A 24,732-nucleotide genomic window follows, 5' to 3' on the forward strand; every position below is an offset into this window, starting at 1 on the left:
GGGACATTCTGGGGGCTCAATTCTTGTACCTTCCTTCATAACCTCTAAGCTTATAAGGGTCTGTTAACACAGAGGAATTTGCTGCAGATTTTGCCTCCGAATCCAGAGCGGATTCCTCCCAGAATCCACCTCCAATTGTTTTCAATGGGAGGTAAAGATCACAGCAGGACATGGAAAAATGAAGCCTCCTGCTCGATCGTGCCGTGGATTCCGTGACAGATTCAGCCTCGGGGGTCAACGGCTCGAGACTTCCTCCTGATTAAGCCCATTCATCTGGGCCTGATCAGGAGTTGGATGCTGTGATGGAATTCTGATGCACTGCAGTGTCCTCCTATTGCAGTTAGACATACCCTAAATATATCCTGAATTGCCCTTGCACAGTTGGTACATTTTATTGCCATACCGCGCCCTTTTAGTAGACAGCTATTGGTAGAATTTAAGCCTCCCTTTGAAACTCATCAAATTCTCGTCTATAGAAATGTTCTGATCAGGGATGTATGATGCTGTAAACTTGGCATTAAAGTGGTCAATGAGTGGCCTGACTTTGAACAGGTGGTCAAAGTTGGGGTATCATGGGGTGGGCACTGTGCATTATCATTATAGTGTAAAAATTTCAGGATCATTTCAAAACGTGACCAGGTCATAGCCATTCTACGGATAGGAGTGTTATGCAAGGCATCTGTACTGCAATACTGTCAAATTTGTGGTTTATTCACTATGCCCATATGCAGAACAAGAACCCAGAAAATCATCTTCTCTGCTGCATTTACTGGGGTCCACCTATGGGGCCTAGCATATGAAGAGGTGACATTTTGTTCTATGAATTGTTGGCCATATAAATTTGTTTGGGCCACCATAAAATCTATTACCCTGCAAAGAGGTAAGGAACTATTGGCCTGTCTTATTCTGATCTGGCCAATAGCAGCGATCCACGTTATAGGGGGAAAGGATATCAAATTCCCCTGTGTGCATGCAAAGATTGCCTGCTGCCATGGACAGCAGCAATTTTTTATTTATTTTTTTATTAAGATCCCCATGTCGCATGACACGGAGACCCCTTAATGTCCAGACATACTATTGCGTCTATTTGCATTAAGTACCAGGCGGCCAGGATGTAATAGTACATCTGTGGTCATTAAAGAGTTAAAGAACAGATGTAGCAAACGTGAACTCTCCGCTTTTTTAGCACCACCAGCGTCAACTTCTGTTTGCTAAAATTGTACAGTTGGTAAAAAACAGAACCTCTGTTGAGCATATATGTACGTCTATGTGAAAGCTGCACTTTCAGACCCCTACCCTGTTACATGATGGAGGGAAAGCTGCTCAGCAGTAAATCATGGGGATATTCACATGATGTAGTTGCTAATAACATTGCAGAGCAAGCGTCTGAAAAATCGATATTGTTAGTGGAAATTGAGGAAACGTAAAACAGGGAAGTAAATCACTTCTAAGTTTTACGAGAAGGATCATTTTGCATGTATTCTGAATTTCCTTGTCACATGATGTGCTGTCAATGCGTTCTACAAGACAACGTGCAATACTCTGAAAATACAGACTGAACTTTAAGTAGGGGTGAAAAAATCTAGAAAGACATGTTTTGTGAAAAATGTTGCTATACGTCTAGTGATGGCAATATATACGTTCCATACGATTTCTTATTACATGGACGCAAAATGTAACAACTCCTTCCAATGAGTACTGGCTTTATAGTCACAAATGTTTGTTCATGTAATGAATGGAGGGGATGGGGGGAGCACAGTTTTCACCTATCCTTTAAGGGATCCTATCATTGGATACCCTTTTTTCTGACTAACATGTAGGAATAGCCTTAAGGAAGGCTATTCTTCTCCTACCTTTAGAAGTCTTCTCCGCACCACCATTCGGTAGATATCCTGGTTTTCTTCAGTATGCAAATGAGTTCTCTCGCAACATTGGGGGTGTCCTGAGTGCTGCAAGAGAAATCTCCAGTGCCGCCTCTATCTTCTTCTGGAACGGCCTCTCCCTGTGCCTTCTTCTGTCCTGGGTTTCAGTCCGCTAGGCATGCAAAGTTGGCTCTGCCATTGTGTCTAAGGCAGAACCGACTGCGCATGCCCCATGGCCACAAGAAAATGGCCGCTTACACTAGCTTACTGTGTAGGTGGCCACAAGAAAATGGCAGCTTACAGTTTACTGTGTTGTAAGCGGCCATTTTCTTGTGGTCATGGGGCATGCACAGTCAGTTCTGCCTGAGGCCCGGTGGCAGACCCAACTACGCATGCCTAGAAGACTGAAACCCCTCTAATAACCCCTTGTGTTATGTACCGTAGATAAGTTTCAAGCAAAAATGATCGCTCTACAATAGATCGTGTAGACCTGATGGAAATGTGTGCGACTCTCTCTCAAGCAGATTGCTACTAAAAATGCTGCTCTCATATTCTCTAGATTGTAAATTATGGCTATAAAATCAATTGTTACTAGGCATAAAATAGAAATCATCACAATATGCCCATAAAAAATAGTATGATAGAAATGCCCCATGAGATAGAGTTCCAGATTTCACCCAGATGTACAGACCCATTCTGAAAAGAATGATACTCTATCACCTCAAAAAGGTAATTCCCAGTAAGAGATATTGGGCCAGGAAAATGTTCCTTAAACTCTATTATGCCCACAAATAAATTAAGAAAAGCCCCATGAGATGGAGTTTTAGATTCACCCGTGTGTATGTGTGCGCTTTGAAAAGGACAATACTGTAATCTCAGGAGGTAATTCCCATTAGACAAGGAAATAAAAAGTAAAATTTGAGTAACCAAATAACAAGGACGGTTAGCAGGAGCCAAATGTCTAAGAAAACCATACCCGACGCGTTTCCCTATGGTTAAAGGTTTATCGGGACAAAAAAATCAAGGTGTATTCTGGTCTATGCTCAGAACGGCCGTGGAGCCAATTTCCTGGAGTGCTCAACATTATATAGCCTGAAGCCATCCCTTTGTAAGGTCCAGACCACCCTATGGCCAATCATAAGAGCAATGGGCAGGGCGGTGCATCATCAATTCAATGATGAGTATAAATATGCTGACCCAAAAGGGGTGATAGTTGGAGGCAAAATGGGATCCACCATGTGGATGTTGGTTACAGAGTAGAAAAATGGGAATTACTAATACAGATGTGAATTCAGGGGGTCTCACCTAGTCTCTCTGGAGGACCCCACTTTGTCTTTGTTTGATTTACCTTACATTGTATAATGTTTCAGTTCCCCAAACAGCCCTCCCCCTGCCACTAAAAGCAGCCAGACCCATAATGATCAACTTATTGTTCCAAGACCTCTCACATGGAAATATTAAAATACTAGTAAAATGTGAAATGAAAAGTGAATCATTAATCCCAGATAAGGTGCAGGGAAGACCTCAGTTATGAGGAGACATTAAGGGAGAGAACGCTGTTTAGTCTGGAGAAGAGGGGGTTAAGGGGAGATATGATAAACCTATATAAATACAAAAATGGCCCATACAAGAAATATGGGGAAAAGCTGGGCCGTGTAAAATCCTCACAAGAGACAAGGGGATAATTCCCTCCTTCTGTAGGAAAAAGGGTTACTCTTTAGAAGCAACAAGACTTCTTCACTGTAAGACTTCATTCACACTAACATCTGCATTTTGTCTGCGCTAGCTGAATTTTACATGGCTATTACAATGACCCATTATATTGTAATGGCCCCAAACACCCCTTGTATTATCACAGGTTGCTGTATGGCACTGTGAACATGGGGCAACACTCTGGACAGGTCATGTTCTGTTTTATGGCACAAGTTCACTGAAATAAATTAATGGGTCCATACATGCCAATGAACTACTGTACAAACCCGGCACATGCACATGGTCTTGTACATGCATCCCAAGGCCTGTGAATCTGTGGAATAGCCTACCCCAGGAGCTGGTCATAGCTGACCGCTTCAAAAGTGGCTCTTATGCTTATGAAAGTTTATAGAATTCTTATTTCCTTCACTTGTCCCTTCAGTCATGCTCTTTCCCATCCATTTCTTCTAACTATATAACGGTTTGTGTTAAATCTGAGGGGTGGGCTGCCGTTATTACACCCACTGTTCTTAAACATACACCGTTAGATTTCTTTGTTTAACATACAGAATTATCTCAAGGATTCCCAATCAAACCGTAAAACCACAACAGAAATGAATTGCTTCTTGTTACGGGGGACTAGCTATGTAAGGCTCTGTGAAGGAACCATATTTTTGGAGTTTTTTAAAGTTTTACGAAATACTTGCCTGATTTGCCAGGACAGGATCCAAACCCCCCTTTAGCAGTAAATGAGGAGCTCTTGTATGGATCCATAGTGCGTTCATGTCCGTGAGCCCTAATAGTCATAGTTACAGTAGACCAGGAGAAGAGGTTTTAGATTCCAGATACAATCCTGAACGCTACAAATATTCTGGGGCATTATTGTGTTAAACGAGAAGCTGCATACAGCACAGCACTCAAGGCTGAGGCCACTTTATTTACTATATATATATATATATATATATATATATATATATAAACTTTTTTTTTTTCCAAGTTTTTTTCAAACCAATACCAAATGTGGCTTCAAAATGAATGGGGAATGTAACTGTTATCATAGTTTGTCATACACTGCATTGGGAGAGGGGCTGCAGGCTGTTATATTACTTTGAATAGGACTACAATAGTACAACCTACAATATTCTCTTGGACAACAATTGTTGACAGATCTGTTGAGATTAGCTGGATTTGTTAACTAAAAAAAACTATCAACAGTTTTGTATTTGTGTTTTAAAAGACTGTTTCCTAATCTGCTAGGGAGAACAAGTCTTCAAAACTATGAACCAACGTCAGGGGCACACTTATAATGAAGCGTAGTGAGGAGGCCGCACTATCCATGGCAACCTGGGGGGGCGTGGCATTTTGACAGTTTTAGCCTATACCAGCCCAAGACAGACCACTATAATATAAAAAAAAACAAAAAAAAAAAAAAAACAAGCGGGACCTGCCCTGGAGCTCGGACTGCCTACAGATGTGGATAAAGTTTGCTCCTATATCCGCACTCCTGTTCCGGTCATCCTCCTCTGCCACACTTATGGCATGTCTATGATGAATGCCAGAATGCTGTATGTAGTGTCCTGACGTAAATGTAACAGCGGCGGCTACAGAGCAAGCACTTGGAGTCAACAGTAGAAGACGACCAGGACAGGAACCTGGACAGGTGAGTAAAGGTTATCTGCCGCTATTCTGGCTATTTTGTGCGGGACTGGGAGGTTTTTTGATTTGTTTTTTTATGGGGGGAGGGGGGGGCATAAAAAGGGGTTATATACTGTGTGATGAGCCGGGAAAAGGGGATTATGTATTTTGTGGTAGGCCAAAAAAATAAATAAATGTGTCCCCTAAAATATGGGGATTTTTTGATCTGCAACTGGGGGGATCCTAAGTAGGGGCCCCATCACATAACCAAATAATGCCAGGTGGGTGCTTTTTTTTCCGATTTATTTATTTATTTATTTGGGGGGGGAGCCTTTCTATAGTGCACCAATGTTATGATAATGTAATTTCTGGGGAATGATTGATAATATATAAAAAAAATTAGTGTTTACATGTATCTGCCCCCGCAGTGGTTCCTGCCAAATGGGCACATAGACAGGAAGTTCCCTTTACAGAGCCATATGAGGGTAACAGTAACAACGCAGTTACATGACAAGAATCTGCATAGCTTATCATATGCTAAATAGTTGCAAGTCACATTTATGTATGAGATAGCCAAGACGATAGTCTATAAAATGATGGTAGTTTCATGTTGGAAGCTGATATGATAATAATAAAAAAAATCTTGAAGTTGACATATTTTGAGACCGTAATACATAAGGAGTCTTTTTATTCATTTATCTTGTACGGTGTCAGATGTACTTTAGTTATACCATTTTGGGGAATGTCTGATGTTTTGATCGCTTTTTATTCAAATATTTATTGGAGGTAATATGGTGGTTTGGCTCTTGATTTTTTTTTTTCTGTTACAGCGTTTACCATGGGGAAAAATATTTTTATATGTTTGTAGACAGGACTTCTACAGTCCTATGAAAAAGTTTGGGCACCCCTATTAATCTTAATCATTTTTAGTTCTAAATATTTTGGTGTTTATAACAGCCATTTCAGTTTGATATATCTAATAACTGATGGACACAGTAATATTTCAGGATTGAAATGAGGTTTATTGTACTAACAGAAAATGCGCAATATGCATTAAACCAAAATTTGACCGGTGCAAAAGTATGGGCACCCTTATCATTTTATTGATTTTAATACTCCTAACTACTTTTTACTGACTTACTGAAGCACAAAATTGTTTTTGTAACCTCACTGAGCTTTGAACTTCATAGCCAGATCTATCCAATCATGAGAAAAGGTATTTAAGGTGACCAATTGCAAGTTGTTCTCCTATTTGAATCTCCTCTGAAGAGTGGCATCATGGGCTACTCAAAACAACTCTCAAATGATCTGAAAACAAAGATTGTTCAACATAGTTGTTCAGGGGAAGGATACAAAACGTTGTCTCAGAGATTTAACCTGTCAGTTTCCACTGTGAGGAACATAGTAAGGAAATGGAAGACCACAGGGACAGTTCTTGTTAAGCCCAGAAGTGGCAGGCCAAGAAAAATATCAGAAAGGCAGAGAAGAAGAATGGTGAGAACAGTCAAGGACAATCCACAGACCTCATAAACCTCATTTCAATCCTGAAATATTACTGTGTCCATCAGTTATTAGATATATCAAACTGAAATGGCTGTTGCAAACACCAAAATATTTAGAACTAAAAATGATTAAGATTAATAGGGGTGCCCAAACTTTTTCATAGGACTGTATAGTCATATTTTGTAGATCAGCCTCAACAGTTATATTCCTAAGGCAGGCCTGAGAGTCTTCAGAAGATGGCTCCCATAACATAGAAGATATGGGGCTTGTGGGGGCTGGATATATATATATATATATATATATATATATATATATATATATATATATATATATATATAAAAATTATAATATATATATATATATATATATATATATATATATATAATTTTTTTTTTTTTTTAACTTTGTGGGGTAGGGGGGGGGAGAGATATTAGCATAGAATGCCTGCTGTCAGACTGGAGTTTGATTGCAGGCATTAGCACCAGGTCTTTGCTGTACATTATAGTGGCCGCCATGTTTAAAGACCTGACATCCGCAATAATAGTACAGTGGAAGTAAAAAAAAGTGGTTAATTCCAATCCAATGGGTTTGGCTGAGCATCTAATGTACACTGTATGGAGGGCTCCTGATTCTTCTCCAATAGAAGATGTTGGGGAATAATAGGGATCATGAAGTAAGATTTCAAGAAAAGTCTGACAATGGCTTTCTCCTAGTTGAGTAAGGTATACTGCATAGCTGAGCCTGAGTTTTTTGAGTGTGGTTATGGTAAGGCAGAGAGAAGCTCTCCAGTTGTCAGACAGGGTAGTCAGATGTGTAGTAAGTGTCAGCAAGGATTTTCTTTTTGTGGTTATGCTATTTTGTTTATTGTAACTTTTTAAATAAGCTTGCAACAAACCAGCTTATGGCTAAGGCCTCACATGCCGGAAACGGCGTGCTAAAGCGCTGTGGGAACAACCGCGGCGGGAACGCATCGCGATTCTTCCTGCAGTGCTTTGAACAGAAAGATCACAGAGTTTTCCTCCGCGGACTTTCTGTCACCATTATATCTACAGGAAAGACGCTGACATTTCAGTAGATATAATTAACATGCTGCGATTTCCAAAACCACGCCGGTTTTGGAAATCACAGCATGTTCGCGCTGTGGATTTTAATGCAAAGTGGGTATGGGAGTCACATGAATCCTATCCACTTTGCTGTTACTGTAAAACGCTGTGATTTTTCCTGCGGAGTTTCTGACACGGGGCGGCGTATCCGGCCTGTGGGGCCCTGGCCTAAAGGGCCTTTATCATTGGGAAAAGTCATTTTTTAACTAAGCACATCCTTGCATAGCCTTTAGAAAGGCTATTCCGCACCTACCTTTTGTATGTAAATCGCCTCAGTAGTTTTTGAATGAAACCATTTTTATTCATATGCTAATTGGCCTCCAGCGAGCACAGGAAGTTCTCAGCGAGCACTCTCTCTCTGCTGTGTGTACAGCAGAGGCTGATGATGATGATGACTCATCTCCCTGCTCTCACACAAAGATAGGAGAGAATAGCAGAGAGGAGTGCTGCTGAGAACTTCCTGTGCTGGCTAGAAGCTAATTAGCATATGAACAAAAGCGGGCTCATACAAAAATGACTGAGGGGATTAACCATATCTCCCAATTTTTGAACAACAGAAAGAGGGAAAAAATGTGTGGCGAGCATAGTGCGTTACGGTAAATTTAGCTCCGCCCATTTTTATGTTGACTCTGCCCATTCTCATTCATTTTCCATGTGCCCCCACACAATATTATTCTCCTACAGTCTCCAACTGCCCCACAGTATTAAGTCCCTTTCCTGGTGCCCCGGTTTAAACATAAAACTGGAGCAGCTGGAGGGGGACATTGGCAATGGGGGTAGTTGGAGGGGGACAATAAATTAATGGCAGATGAAGTGGGACATTAAACGGGGGCAACTAGAGGGGGACATTAAATTCGGGCAGCTAGTAGCAGACATTAACCCATATTTATAGCTGAAGGGGGACATTACACTGGGCGCAACTAGAGGCAGACAGATCCCCCTCCAGCTACTCCCACGGTTTAATGCTCCCCTCCAGTTGTCCCCAGTTTAATGTCCTCCAGTTTAAGTGCCCCCCTTCATCTGCCCCATTTCATGTCCCCTCCTCCATCTCTGCCCCCTGTTTCATCTCCCCCCTCCATTTCTCCCTCAGTTTCATATCCCCTTTCATCTGCCCCCAGTTTCATGTCCCCCCCTCCATCTCTGCCTCCAGTTTCATGCCCCCCCTCCATCTCTTGCCCCCAGTATAATGACAAACACACACACAAACACACGGACAGACACACACTCACACTCACTCACTCTCTCTCCATCCTGCATCTCACATCCCCCCCTTCCCTTCTCAGTACCTTACACGCATCTCTTCATCTCTTCACTGCACGGGACACTGACATGCCCACCTAGCCACGTGACCGTGTGATGTCACACAAGGTCCTTGAACCATAGTGAAGCGTTCCTCCGATCACCAGAGCCTTTTATCTGTTATAAGAGCAGGCGGTGATCGGAGGAATGATTGTTCAGTAAAATATTAAAGGGACATAGCAGGACATGTAGGGAGCTGCGCAGGACCATGAGACCGGGGTATGAAAGCGGGACTGTCCCGCCAAATGCGGGACACTTGGGAGGCATGGATTAACATACAAAAGGTATGTGTGGAATAGCCTTTCTAAAGGCTATACAAGTATGTGCTTAGTTAAATATGACATTCCCCAATGATAGAGCCCCTTTAAACCAGTATGGCGTCATTGGTGTGGTTTGGAAGTGGAAACAGACACAGTGCGCTTTAACCCCAGCAAGGGCTATCCTGAAGAACAGCTAATCTCACTATATATATATATATATATATATATATATATATATATATATATATATCTACATACAAACAGTGAAGAAAACAAAATACATACCTTTATAGTAGTATTATATTGCTGCAAAACTCGACAGATATGTAAATGAAAATGTGGTTGGATTACACTGGTTCTTGCTGCAAAATGGCATAAAAGTGCTTCTCCTGTTTCCCATAGCAAGGCTTGAAAAGGCTACTTTTGGGTACTGTAACTCATGGTGAGACACCACTGAATCCTAGGCATGTCTTCATGACACCCTCAAAAACCTTTTGCTCAGTTGAAAGACATAGTGAGGGACATATTATTGGACTAAGTGAAGCAGGATGGTCATTTGGTGAATTGCCCACCATCTTGGCCGTTTTGACCTAGCTGTTCGAAGCAGTGCTTACATGACAGCATGCACATATAAGAAACAGGCTCCAGGTGACTTAAAAAGACCACAAATGGAGAGGAGAGGATTTGATTTGTTGATTAGCTTGAGCAAAACCAGTTTCCTTATCCACCATGCAGACAAAGGTGACAGCTTCATCACACACCTCTGTCTCTGCCCAGATCACTTCCATGAATTTAGGATTAGAAAATTGAGTGGCATGGCACCCATTACTTCTCCTGATATTGACAGCCAGCGTCCATTGCCTTTGTTTGCAGCGGTGTCATGAATGAGAAACCTGGACCTAGAAGAGACTGGAACTGTATTGTCTTTAGTAATGAACCTTAGTTCTGTTTGGGATCCAGTGATGGACATTCTGCAGAGAAGTGTTGTCTCTCTTTGAAGAGCTTCCAGTTGGCATTTTTTTAGCAGGATAATGCTTGCCCACACACAGCAAGTATTTCCCAGGAATGTCTCCATCAAATTGAAACACTTCCTTGGCCTGCTCATTTGCCAGATTTATAGCCAATTGAACATTTATGGGACCGTCTGGTACACCAGCTTTGGCACCCTACAAGTGAGCAGAATTTTCAGGCCCAGATGCAACACCTGTGGGCAAATGTGCGGCAAAATACCCTACAGAACCTGTATGCTTCCATGCCATATTGTATCTAAGTGGCACAACATGGCACTAGAGCCTCCTTTCAGTTGTACAATGTTCCCCAGTAAATGTATCTTTTCATTCTAACATTGTAATAATTTATCATAATTGCATTCACACATATAAAAGCTTTATTTAATCCCAGCAACTATTCTTTGATGCATTATTTATTTATTTATTTATTGTCAATGAGTGCGGATCAGCTGTTGGGAATATATAAATCAAATCTTATATAAATCAGATTCTCAGGAGATTCAGCTTTAGACTTAATAGCGGACAGCAGATTTCAACTATCTGATCCAGTTCAGTATACATGCACTGTTCAGTTGAGCTGAGCATGCTTGTGTATGGAAAAGTCTTATAAAATAGCTGTCAATGGTTAAGTGACGCCTATCTTCCGTGTAAGGTCAGCTTTAGTGTTGAGTAAGCTATATAAAACAATGCCCAGATGTTGTTGTACGATGGCCTAGTTATAGTTAGTCTTACAGTAGCCAGATAGCCAATTCCCTATATACCATTCACACTAATGGTGCTTACATCATCCAGATGGATAGCACTTACTGGATACAGATAATAAATGCATACAACATCCAAATAAATAGTGTATCCATGCTCCAAATACTGGGAGGAGTTTAATACAGAGTCCATACATCACTGGGAAGGGTAAACCTGCTGCAAACCAGCAGTATGGAGGTAGCATACAGATCAAAAATCCTTCTGAATGACCATTAATATGCCAACCTTACAAGGGTGGAGGCTGCTTAGTAGTGTAATACACACATATACGTGCATACCGCTGGCTAGATGACTATTGGTCACAAAAGTACTATTAGATGAAGCAGTCCATTTGGACCCACAAAGCATTCAGATGCTATATATATATTTTGTCAGAGACAGAGAGACAAGATATTCCGTTTTTAAGAGCAATTTCCTATATAACAACATAGACTACCAGCTGTGTGTATCCTTAGAATCAACTCTCATGCACTGCACTGGCATCCAGTCGCACACTCCGCTCCGGATTAGGCCCAATGAATGGGCCTAGTCCAGAGGAGGGAGTGTCTTCAGGCGATGCAACTCCGCCTGAAGAATGAGAACTTCGCTTCTTTTTTCCGGGAGCCAGAATAAACGTCTCCCAGAAAAAAAGACCTGAGCGGCTCCTATTGATTTCAATGGGAGCCATCTTTTTGGTCAGGATTTTGAGGCAGATACAGCCTCAAAACCCTCACCAAAAAACTCTGTGTGAACTTACCCTTAAATGGCATCTATTCTTTTTTTGAATCTGTCAGCTGTTGCTGCTGTGTTCAGCTCCTGGGGTACGCTATTCCAAAGATTCACAGTCCTTACAGTGAAGAAGCCTTGTCGCCTCTGGAGATTAAACCTTTCTTTCTCCAGGCAGAGGGAGTGCCCCCTTGTTTTTCGAAGGGATTTTCTATGGAACAGCTTTTTCCCATATTTCTTGTATGGGCCATTTATATATTTATACAGGTTTATTATATTTCCTCTTAAATGCCTTTTCTCCAGACTAAACAGATTTCACTCCTTTAGTCTCTGCATAATTGAAGTCCTCCATGCCCCTTACCAGTTATGTAGCCCTACATTGAACCTTTTCCAACTCTAGGACATCCTTTCCCTGAACTGGTGCCCAGAACTGAACTGCATAATCCACATGGGGCCGCACCAATGACTTATAAAATGTAAACATTACATCCCAGTCCTGTGAGTCCATACCCCCTTAATACATGACAATATCCTGTAGGCTTTAATAGTAGCGGATTGACACTACATGCTGTTATTTGACCTTTGATCTACAAGGACACCCATGTCCTTCTCCACCAGTGACTCTCCCAGCTGTACTCCCTCTAGGATATATGCTGCATGCGGATTGTTTTTACCCAAATGCATAAGTTTACATTTATCCTCATTTAACCTCATTCGTCATGTGGATGCCCAAGCACTCAGTCTGTCCATGTCTGCTTGTAACCTACATACATCCTCCATAGACTATATCATGTATCATATGGTAAACCCTTCCCTGATACATTTAATCTACTCTCTAGCAATGCAAGTGACTGGTACCAGATTGTGAGAAATAGATTTCTGGTATTACAATATGACAGAAAAAGGGCCGGTAAAAGTGTAATATTACTACATACGGTATGTAAAACAAACAAAACCAAGAAAAGTAATAGGCAAATGATGTAAACAAAGATTGCTTATGCAGTTATGTGTGGCTCATGTAAATATGTTCTTGCAAAAAAGGGAAGCGCCAAAAGACATATCTGGAATTATCGTTGAAATAGAAGCAAACAAGCACACTGCTTTCAGTATTTGCTCAACAGAACTTCTCTATGTAACATGAAGTGTCAGTATAGATTTGCCATTGAATAAGGAACTAATGTAAGAAAGACAGATGTTATAAATATGTACGAGGCTTACATAACTGCCACTGGATAGTGTCTGCTACAAGAAACTCTCATGGGGAAACCATACATCTGTTATGCAGGTACAGAGTTGGGGATTGCTTAATATTTCTCTGTCCCCTAAGCCACCCCTGTGATGCATCGTAATACTTTAATTATGAGAACAAAGAAAGTGTACAGTGCCCTCACTATTCCCATTCCATCTCTTGCTCAGTCTTAGGGTTCATGTACATGGTATAGACATGGAAGTCCCTATAGAATTCAGTACACTTACACTGTATTTCTGTATGTCTTAGATTTTACATGGGGGGCACATTGAGGTTTCTTTCTTATGGATTCCTTATGGATCAGACTGCTCATTCTCATGTCATATCAGGGAGGCATTGTTCAGTAGGAGTGTTACTTCTAGGGGAGAAAATAATGCAGCAAGAAGGAACCCTAGTGCCTACAGATCTTTAAGACAGAACTTCTAGTAGTAGTGCTGTCCATGATGCATGTATTGTCATGAGCATGATCCATAAGCAGGTAGACTTGGTGTAAATGTATCTTTCCCAGCCACTTTATGTCCAATGAAATACAGTATGACCCATTGAAGACATTTAATTAAATTTTTTAAAAAGTGTACGTAACATTACATGTGGGAATCACGTAAGATGATCTTACGCCTGGCAATCAGTAAGACATCAGTATATGGAGACTACTTGCTAGTGCACTCAGGTGGGTCGGACCATTAATGGGTGCAGTAGTACTTGCTGTCCCATCTCTGTTGCAGCAGTTAGTTGATATATTTTCATAGGTGAGAAAGATTTTATTTTCTTATTATGCATATATTAATAGAACAAATGTTCACTAGGCTATCGTAAGATCTTGTTTTAACACTATGGTCATTTTATATCCTGTGAAAATCTCCAGTAAAAGCACTGGCTTATTAACAAAGAGAGCCGCAATATATCAAAAAAGCAGTTACTCTGCCAACATCAGATTTATCAAATAACGTTCAAGCACTGATGCACAAATTTTAAAACTTAACATTTATTATTAACCCCTAAAAAATGCAGAGAGGCATGTCACCACACTGCATTATAAAATTGGCCAACTAGTACACAGCCACCAAGGACTTATACAACTGTAAATGCATGGTTTTTATTCACCAAGACTTAAACAAATGTAGTTAATTAGTTCTAATTCACACGTATGCAATCCCATAGGTTCACGCCGGGAATAACAATACTGCAAGTTCACATGACCTTATTAAAGATGAAAAAATGGTTCAATCTTACCGTTTTGGCGGTCATGCAGCAAAATATGGGATGACACACACGGACTAACAGACCCTAGATATCCCTAGGTGTCTGTCCCTCAATCCCCGTGAATTGACTCCCGCCCTAACGAGGGCAGTCCCAAGCTGAACCTAATTCACAATACCTAACAGTCCCTACGCTGCGTTTCAGGGTGTGTCAACACCCATCCTCAGGGGACCTGACTACACTGACATAAATGGCAATAGTCAGCTACAATAACCTCACCGGCACGTTAGTGCCAAAGTAGGGATGACCTATGAAACCAGCACAGTGGTGCCTGAAACTAGGGATCACAAACTAAAGTCCTGTTCATAACTAGACTCATGGCAGCGGCCTGTGAAAATCTCCCAGCATGTACAGCTATAAGTCACTTATACTGTTATATACAGTATGTCACCAATTGACTCCAACAACCTTTTTCAGGCTCGCCTGTATGAGAGGGCATGGTCAACTGCAGAAAGAGTACATGGTATAGTAGGAAGAGAACATTCCTTTAGCACATTTTGAACCAATATGGAAGTGTTTGGCGCATTTATTTTCTAATTAAAAATTGTAATTGCAACCTGTGATTTGCACAATGAGAGAGGGCCCAATATAAACACTAGCAAGGTCCCACATTATGGTGCTCGGTTTTGCCCCCCAGTTCATTGGAGCTTGGTATTTTTCTGATTCTTTATTCTTCATGACCCTTGAGCCTATTCTCCACCACTTTGCTTGCTAACAATACACTTCCTCCAGAGAAGGGGAGATCTGCATTGCCTCACATCACACAGTAGTAAAAGGGATGGGACGCATCAGGGCTGAACCCACTTTAAAGACCCAATAGCAGCCCCATGGTTTTCATCTATGGTATGTAGTCATGAGACTGATGAGTAATGAGATACATAATAATGTCTTTAATTTCTTCTAGTTCCTCTGCTTGAAGAATATCCGGACCTTCCTTTCAACTTGCACTGAAAAATTTGGAATGCGTCGAGCTGATCTGTTTGAGGCGTTCGACCTGTTTGATGTCAGAGATTTTGGAAAGGTATACACTTTAAATTTGTATGTATAATCTACATGATCTAGGGCCAGCGATTCTTTGCCATGACAGCTGGGAGCCTATAGAAGGCTCCCAGGCTTGTCTGGTATATACCTCTACTGCTCTATACAGTCTGTAATAGAAGGGCTGGTATTTTGCAATGCATTGCATTAGTGATCAGACCTTCAGGAAGGTCTAATAAATACAGTATAAAAGAAAATAAAAAGTTTTTTTAAAAATGTGCACATTCTGCAGAATATTAAATGGTACTATTATAAAGAACAATTTGTCCTGCAAACATTAGGCCCTCATATGGCTCTGTGAACAGAATGATAACAAAGTTATGGGCTTTGGAAGATGGCGAATCAATAATGAAAATTGAAAAATGACTCCATCAGGAAGGGGTTAATATCAGATCAGCGTGGGTCTGACACCTGGAACCCTCATGGATTATTTACTCTAAGTAGCTGATACAAAGAATATGGAGCAGGAAGGATACAGGTCTGTTCTCTGTGTAATGGCAGAACTGAGACCCCATAGTTTGGCCTAATTCACATTTATGGGAGCTTACAATCCTTGATACTCCCTTCCAGCCCACTCTACGACACCTAACACCCGACTGTTCTATTTTGAGATATATTATTTCACTTTTTGACCTCTCAACCCATTTCCGATTTTATTTAATGTGCCACTTTGTGAATGTTGAGTATGGCAAGAAACTTGCTGATTTCTCTGATAATGGAACTTTTCAGGTTGCTTCTAGATTGTGTTACCTTGTTACCTTGAAAATCTTCAATAAAAAACTATTGATACTAAATCAATGGAGAAGATGATCTGCACTGCCTGGTACGGCCCCACACATCACAGTTGTTCCCGCAGTGCTTATCACACCAGTCTTTCCATAGGTATAATTAGCTTTCTGTGATTGGAAATCGCAGCATTTCCGTGGTTATTATTCTGCAATGTGTGAATGGGATTCGCTTTGCAGGGACTGTAAAACGTCACGTTGAGCCCTGGCTTGTCAGCAGTTTTCAGCATTCAAAACTAATAATAGACCTGGATAGAGGCGAGGTGAAATATACATTTGGTCATGGTTTCCATAAAGTGGTAGCTGTAAAAACTGACTTTGATTCCTGTAGTTTCACACAGTTCAAAATGAAGAGGAATTCCTCCGTTGCGACTTTCCGTGGCTGATTAGGCCCAAATGAAGCTTATTTTTTCAGCGTCCCAATGCAATCTCTGCCTCCCATTGAAAACAATGAGAGGCAGAATCCACTCTCAAATCAGTGTCAAGTTCCTATTTGTGAACACCCTCTAAGTGTCAACAGGGACATGCTCTCACTGTGAAGTTCTCTGGGTGCTGTGCATTGAGCTTCTCTACAGTCCCTCCCCTCTGCATGACAGCTAGAGCAGTAGGCTGGTTTAATGCTAAAGTTCTAATTCAAAGCAGATAGGAGGGGCTGTGGATTTGCATAATGCACAGTGTCCAGAGAAGTATAGAGCGCTACCATCATATTACGGTATACCACAACCAAAGGTATATTTCCCATTCTGTCCCCTACCTAGGTCTGTCAGTAGTTTGGAATACTCAAAAATGCTTACAGACTCCCTTTACGCTGTTGTTTATTACCCTTAACTTCACGCAATGAGTCAATGAGGAATAGCACTGCGAAAATCGTGGCGTTTCACAGTGCTTGCAAAGTGGATGGGATTCATGCGAATCCCATGCCCACTTTGCAAAAAAAATTGCAGTGCGGACACGCTACGATTTCCAAAACCATTATGGTTTTGAAAATCGGAGCATGTCAATTATATCTATGGAAACGCCGACAGCTTTCCCGTAGATATAATTGTAACAGAAATTCCGCGGAGGAAAACTGTGTGAACTTTCTGTTCAAAGCGCTGCGGGAAGAACCCGATGTGTTCACGCCTCGGTTGTTCCGACAGCGCTTTAGAGCGGCATTTCTGGCCCATGGGGCCTTAGCCTTAGGAAACACAGCTTTTTTTTCTTGCAGCTTTTGCTGCAGTATTTTGAGCCAAAGCCAGGAGTATATAAGTATTCCTATACATTTCCCATTCTTTTCATAGCCATTCTTAGCTTTAGCGGGAAAAAAAACATGCAACAAAATCTGCAACAAAAAAGCTGCATTTCCACATCGTGGGTCCTCAGCCTTACCAGGACTTTTATCTTTTCACCTGGAGATAAGCAGCAGCAGAGAACTCTGGCAGACATTTTTCTCTCTTTACATGGTGTAAATACAGTAACTTGATCACTTCTTTTGTGAACAGATGATCTTCCACACATGTACGCTTTATGGCCTGTGTGAACATATAGCGAGACCCAGGCTCTTGTTTCAGTTCCTGTGTGGGTTTCACTCACTTCCTGTTACTTCAGTACTATTTCAGCAATTGCTGGGAAACTCCAGCTTGCAGCATCATAGCACACAAGAGTAGAAGGACCTGATGTAACTTGTCAACCATGTATGAGACATAAGTAGCGGCACACGCTATAGTGTGGTGAGACACGGCAGCGATATGATATAGGCATGTCGTGGGTTTATATGCCAGGCTGCCTGCTGTGCACAGGCTTCTATGCAATAACTCATGTAATATTGAGCACATTACTCTGTCATATTGCCAGATAACCTCTCTTAGGCCCCAGTAAGCCAATAAGATAGTTTTCTAGGCTGAAGAGAGACAAAAGTACATCCAGTTCAGTCCATTGTTCTACAATGATGATCCAGAAAAAAAGTCAAAACTGATGTGAGGCAAAGTCGTTTTTTTCTCATCTTAAGGAAATCGGCGATCAAGTAAATTTCGCAATCGGAATTCCGATCCCAATCTTTTTGGGTGGGATTGAGATCGGAGGTTATTTCCCACAATGCTTGGCTACTGGCCAATCATTGTGGGAAAAGCTTAGCACTCATAGGAATGAATGGAAGTGGCCGGCCGCTTAACCCCCTGCGTGCTGGCTGCATCCATTCATTCCTATGGATTTACCGCAGCCTGCCACTCTTCTGCTTTGTCCCTGTTTTACCGTATACTCAGCTGAATATACGGTTAAACCGGTACGAAGCAGAAGAGTGGCAGGCTGTGGTAAATCACTGTGTGCTGCGCTGCTGTGAGGACAACGAGGCAAGTTCGCGAGTAGATATATACTACTGTACATTGACTTGACTATCTACTAGACAAGTCAATGTACAGTAGTATCTATCTATTTGCGAACTTCGCTCAACTTACCTGCACAGAAGTGCTGCCGCTGCCCACTTCTGGTCTGGTCCTCTCTCCTTCACATGCCTTCAGAGCATCCTGCGCCCTCCCCCCCGCCTCGCTAGACTAGTATTATAGAGATGCTGGGAGAAGGTGGGGCTTGTGGCTTAAGAGAGTGTGGGCGGGTACACACTCCTAAAACACAACAAGCCCCGCCTGCTCCCATCATCTCTAACACTAGCCTAGAGAGGTGGTGGCGCTCTGAAGGCCTGTGAAGGAGAGACCAAGACTGGACCAGATAAAAAAGAAATGGGAGCGGCAGCGGATCTGTGCAGGTAAGCGGACACAAGGGGATATGTTTTTTTTTAATCACTACCCAGCGTGGAGTCCAAAAATTTAAACAATTTTTGGACTACATGCTGTGTAGTGAATAGCATAGTTTTTAAAATCCGATCATCAATTATCAAAAAAATCCCATTGACTTGCATTGAGATCGGAATTGGGATTGGGTTCGAATGGAAAATGATCAGAAATCGGATTTTAATAACGATCCTGAAATTTCAAAATCGGCTCAACCCTAGTAGCAACTGAAATAAATTCTTGTTTCAATGATCCATCTCCAGTAATATAGTAATGATAACTTATAACTCTTTCATCATATTAAACATGACAACTTCCTCTCTGTAGTCACTGCTCTGACAGTGAAGAATCCCTTTCTATGTTGGTGTAGAAACATCCTTTCTTCTAGACATAGTGGATAGTCCAATACCATTCATGTCACGTACACTATGGCCCTTTTCGTGATGAACTCTTTACTTACCTTGACAGTACCTGCCCAGCAGGCTCGGACTGGCCCACCGGTGTACCGGGGAATCCCCCGGTGGGCCCCCGAGCCCTGACTTAAAGTTTTGATTTTTACCAATGCAGATGCATTGGTCGGGGCCCGATCGGGATGGCCAGGGGCCCCAACCGGGCACCTGGCCAATGCATCTGCCTCCACACACAGGGGCCCCCATTAGCTGATGCTGAAGAAGTACACATCGGAGGACAACGTGTCTTTCTTCAGCATCAGCTCTCCCTTCACTTACCTGCAGCTGCTTTGCTTCTCTCCTGTGAGATCTCCCCTGCTGCACGCACGCACGCACTTCCTCCCCCTCCCCCCTCCTCCTCACACTGAGTCCTGTTACATCGCAGCGTGTGGGGAGGACAGGAGCCGACTGCTGCTGGAATAGGTGAGTAAACTCTTTGTAAAATCTGTATGTTTAATATGTATATATGTACATTTGTGTAAAGTATGTGACTTGTATACTGTGTGAGTACTGTATGTTTGTATACAGGTATGTGTGAGTATATACTGTATGCTATAATAATGTGTGTGTATATATGTGTGTGTGTATATATAGTATTCATACAAGTATATATATGACTTATATGGTATATGAATGTATATAAATGTATATGTGCTATAGTATTGTATGTGTATATTGTATTGTATATGTGTGAGTATATATAGTATATGTTTAAGGCCTGGTTCACATCTGCGTTCGGTGATCTGTTTAGGGAGTCTGCATGGGAACCCCCTCCCCCTTCCCCCAAACGGATTACCAAACGCATTAGCAAGTGGTGTGCAGTGAAAGTACGCGGACCGCATAGACTATAATGGGGTCCGTGTGCTTTCCACGCGGTGTCCGCATGAGTCATGTGGACAGGAAAGTAGATTGTAAAGTACTTTTCTGTCCGCATGTTGTATGCAGACACCGCACGGAAAGCACATGGACCCCATTATAGTCTGTGTGCTTTCACTGCATACCACTTGCTAATGCATTTGGTAGTCTGTTTGGGAGGGTCCCCATGCGGACTCCCCGAATGGATTACTAAACGCAGATGTGAACCAGGCCTGAGTGTGTAGGTATATAGTGAGTGCAATCCCATCCACACATTGCAGAAAAATACACACGGCGGACACACTGCAATTTCCAAAACTGTTGCGGTTTTGGAAATTGCAGCATGTCACTTATATCTACAGAAACACCTGCAGTTTCACTATAGGTATAAGGCTAAGTTCACACGGGGTTTTTTGGTCCGGAACCTGAGGCAGAGGCCGCCTCAGGTTCCGGACCAAAAATCGGGTAGCCGCGACTGGATGCAGCGGCATCCAGTCACGCACTCTGCTCCAGATTAGGCCCAATAAATGGGCCTAGATGGGAGGAGGGAGTGTCTTCAGGCTGACCAAAAATCCCTGCGTGAACTTACCCTAAAGGAAACAAAGTCCTCAGAGGAAACCTCTGCGGAGTTTCTGCAATAAGCGCTGCAGGAAAAACTGATGTGTTGCCGCCGGGGTTTTTCCCGCAGCGCTTTTTGCTTTGTCTTGCTACATGGGGCTTTAGCCTGACGCTAGGTTCACACTAGCGTTCGGCAGTCCGTTCTCAGCTTTCCGTCTTCTGCATGTAGAAGACAGAAAGCTGTCAGACCGGGTGCGGCGGTGAGCGTTTTATGCTCTCCGCCGCAAAACCGTTTAACCGCTAAGGACAGATGAGTATTCTTTTTTTATTTATTTATTTGTTTTTTATTTTACACCTCCCTCCCACCACATGAGTTGCTCCAATTCCTGGACAACCACTTTAAAGGATTTATCCATCTTTCTAATATTGATGGTCTGTCCTTAGGATAGGCCATCAATATTACATCTGTGATGATACAACAGCCAGGACCTCTGCAGATCAGCTTTTCCAGGACACTTCAACTACGGGTAATGGTAACATTTCTAGGAGCCATGCTGTTCACTTGCCATACAGGCTGTAGCAGTAGGTATATGTACTGCACATGGTATAGTGCGTGAGCAGCATGGCTCCCAACATGTTATTACCTTTAACCGCCCTGTCTCGGTACCGCTGATCTGCAGGGTCCTGACGGTGGGCCCCTAGAAACAATTCCACTGGTGGGCCCTAGACATCCCAGTCCGACCCTGCTGCCCAGTGTTGGCTGCTGTAGTGTAAGGCCCCATTCACACGGGGCAAGAGCGGCGGATTATGGTGCTGAATCCACGGTACAGTCCACCCCCTCACAATGGAGGTCTACGTCAGTTTACTTTTTCCCGTGAGCCGCTCACGGAAAAAAGAAACGAGCTGCCCTTTCTTCAGGCAGACTCCGCGGCTGATTCAGCTCTGGTGTCCGTCTTGCGGCTGCACCGTCTGAACTAAGCCTATTTTCAGACCCCAGAGTATAATAATCGGAGACCCGGGGGAATAAAACCATAAAAAAATACTGTTTCTTACCTGCCCCCCGACTCCTAAGCTGTCGGCCTCCGCTGTCTTCTGCAATGACGTCGGACGTCACATGACCCGGGACGCAAAGACCCCCGAGTATAATGATAGTCTTTGTGGGGCCCGCGGTGTCACTTACCAATCCCGGCCCAGCCAGAATCGGTAAGTAAATAGGGCCTGTTACCGGCTGAAGTAACTCCAGCCGGTAACAGCCTATTAAGAAAAAAACGCAGCGGTAGCGGCTGTTGCCGGGCCCCCTAATGTCCCGGGCCCTGTGGCAACCGCTACCACTGCTACCATGGTAGTTACGCCCCTGGAAGTATGATGGGGGTGGGAGGAGTATTGGTGAGGCTTCTGTTACCAGAAATGCGGAAATGGAACGTCACCAAATCATCAGAAAATGTACCTGGGGTGGTATCGTCCTAGATAGATTGTAAAACAAATATAGATTTGTTTTAAAATAAAGTCAGTTAGAAATTAGACATGGGGAAGGTTTTTAGTTTAGGGATTCATTTTCCATTTATTGCGGACAATCCCTTTAAAGATGACAACTACTCTGGAACTGAGCAACTACCCTAGAGGTTACTTTCACTTTTACTTTCAGTTCTTCCTTCTGAAGGCTTCCAGGCCTGCCACAGCTATGGAAGGGCTCATAGGGATTTCCTAGAAACTGCAATATTGCAGCATAATACTGCAATATATTACACTTAAGGAGACTTTAATAGAACTAGAAAAAAAATGAAAATATATATAAAAGTATAAACATTATTTATCTTTCCCTGGTTTACATATAAAAATAAACAAAATCTAAAATAAACACAATATATATCACTATATATTGTGAGGGTTTGAACCTAGAGGAAACTGGAGAGTTACTCAAAAACAGAGTTGAAAAGGACCTTGACCACAACCATACCTGAGAAAGGGGCTCAACCCCAGAGAGAGGGCACACAGCAGGAGGGTTCTGCTGGTGTCCTGGAGATAGACAGGAGGTCTATCCCAAGAAAACATTTCACATATTGTCACATTACACAAACTTAAATGTATTTTATTGAGATTTTAATGTTAGACCAAGTAGATACTTGTGAAGTGGAATGATAGTTTTCAAAATTTTAATCAAATAAAAATCTGAAGTGTAAAGTGCAAAAGTATTCAGCCCCCTGTACTCTAATACCCCATAATAAAATCCAGTGCATTCAATCAGAAGTCGCTTAATTAGTTAATAGAGTCCAGCTCTCAGTATAAATACACCTGTTCTATAAAGGCATCAATAGTTTGTTAGAGAACACTAGTGAACAAACAGCACCATGAAGACCAAGGAACTCATCAGACAGGTCAGAGATAAAGTGGAGAAATTTAAAGTAGGGTTAGGTTATAAAAACCTATCCCAATCTTTGAGCCTCCCAAAGAACACTGTTTAATCCATCATTCAGAAATGGAAAAAATATTCCACAACTTCAAACCTACCAAGACATAGCTGTCCACCTAAACCAACAGCTCGAGCAAGGAGAGCACTGGTTCAGAGAATGCAGCCAAGTGGCCCATGGTCGTTCTAGAGAAGCTGCAGAAATCCGCAGTTCAGGTAGGAGAATCTGTCCACAGGACAACTATAAATCGTACAATCCACAAATATGGCATTTATGGATGAGTGGCAAGAAGAAATCCATTGTTGAAAAGAAAGACATAAGAAGTGCCATTTGCAGTTTGCCACAAACCAGATAGGAGACAGATCAAACATGTGAAAGAAGGTGCTCTGGTCAGGTGAGACCAAAGTTGAACTTTTTGACAAAACGCTATGTGTGGCGGAAAAGACTTTGACAGTCTAGAAAGAGCCTGTGGTAAATTATTTTACAGCATTAGTGGAGGAGGAAATCACATATGCCTGATTCAAGTTTGCATGCAATTTATGCAATATGTTATGATGATTGATTATGCTGAATCCATTCTTCTGCTCAAAGCATTCTTGGCTTTGGCTCAAAAAATGCAGCAAAATCTGCAACAAAAACAGCAGCTTTTCAGCAATGTGGGGTCTTAGCGTTAGAATGTATCCTCACATAGTACATGCATCTTTTAGGATAAGAAACAAGAAGTTATTAGTGGTCAAGAAGAAGGCTTAAGTCACAGGCAAGCTCATGTCCACTGGTATGGACTCAAATTTGCAGATCAGTTTGATGTTAAATACGGGAATAGAACCATCTGATCTAGATCTAGATAAAATCTAGAACTGCTATTAAAAGGTGTTGCATGAGATCAGTCAACAACAGTGCCACTATTGCCCATAGGTCATGCCTACACTTCCCCACCTTTGGAAACCGTTTTTAAGGAGAAATTGACCAGTGTTGTTCCACGCATTCTTTTACAGGTGGTGCCCACTATTTCCATATGAAAATCCAGACAAAATAGTGCAGTATGCTTTGCTATTATGTACAGTATAATGCACGTTGTGACCCTTATGTAATGTAATTATTCTACAGTGTCCCCTAGACAATATAATACATCATTGTGACCCCCACACAGTACAAATAGCCCATAGTGGCCACTACAAAGCATAATGAAAATTATGTGAATTGTCAGGAATCGGGTCTCTTGCACAGAACATATGTCCGCTCACCAGTTCTGTGGAGTGTAAATGCACTTTACTCTCCACACACACACCCTGGATGCAGTCATAAAAGTGGAACAACACTTCCACACTCCTTCCTATCTAACCTATCACACTAGGTTACACTGGAGTGAAGTGACCTTCCACGATCACACATCCATATAAAGCTGTCACCACTAGGGTTGAGCCGATCTTGAAATTTCAGGATCGTTTTTAAAATCTGATTTCCGATCATTTTCCATTCGAACCCAATCCCAGTTCCGATCCCAATGCAAGTCAATGGGATTTTTTTTTAATAATCG

The 24,732-nt window shown here is 42.1% G+C and overlaps 1 protein-coding gene across 1 annotated transcript in view; it reads left to right on the forward strand.

The window, feature by feature from the left end:
* Nucleotides 1-24,732, forward strand: part of VAV1 (vav guanine nucleotide exchange factor 1) — a 58,588-nt gene that overhangs the window by 3,361 nt on the left and 30,495 nt on the right. The window contains exon 2 of the mRNA XM_075264765.1: nt 15,245-15,361. Coding sequence (XP_075120866.1) covers nt 15,245-15,361 — 117 coding nt within the window. The remainder of the gene's footprint in view (nt 1-15,244; nt 15,362-24,732) is intronic.

This window comes from Leptodactylus fuscus, chromosome 2 (assembly GCF_031893055.1).
Source record: "Leptodactylus fuscus isolate aLepFus1 chromosome 2, aLepFus1.hap2, whole genome shotgun sequence".
In the NCBI taxonomy this organism is placed as follows: Eukaryota; Metazoa; Chordata; class Amphibia; order Anura; family Leptodactylidae; genus Leptodactylus; species Leptodactylus fuscus.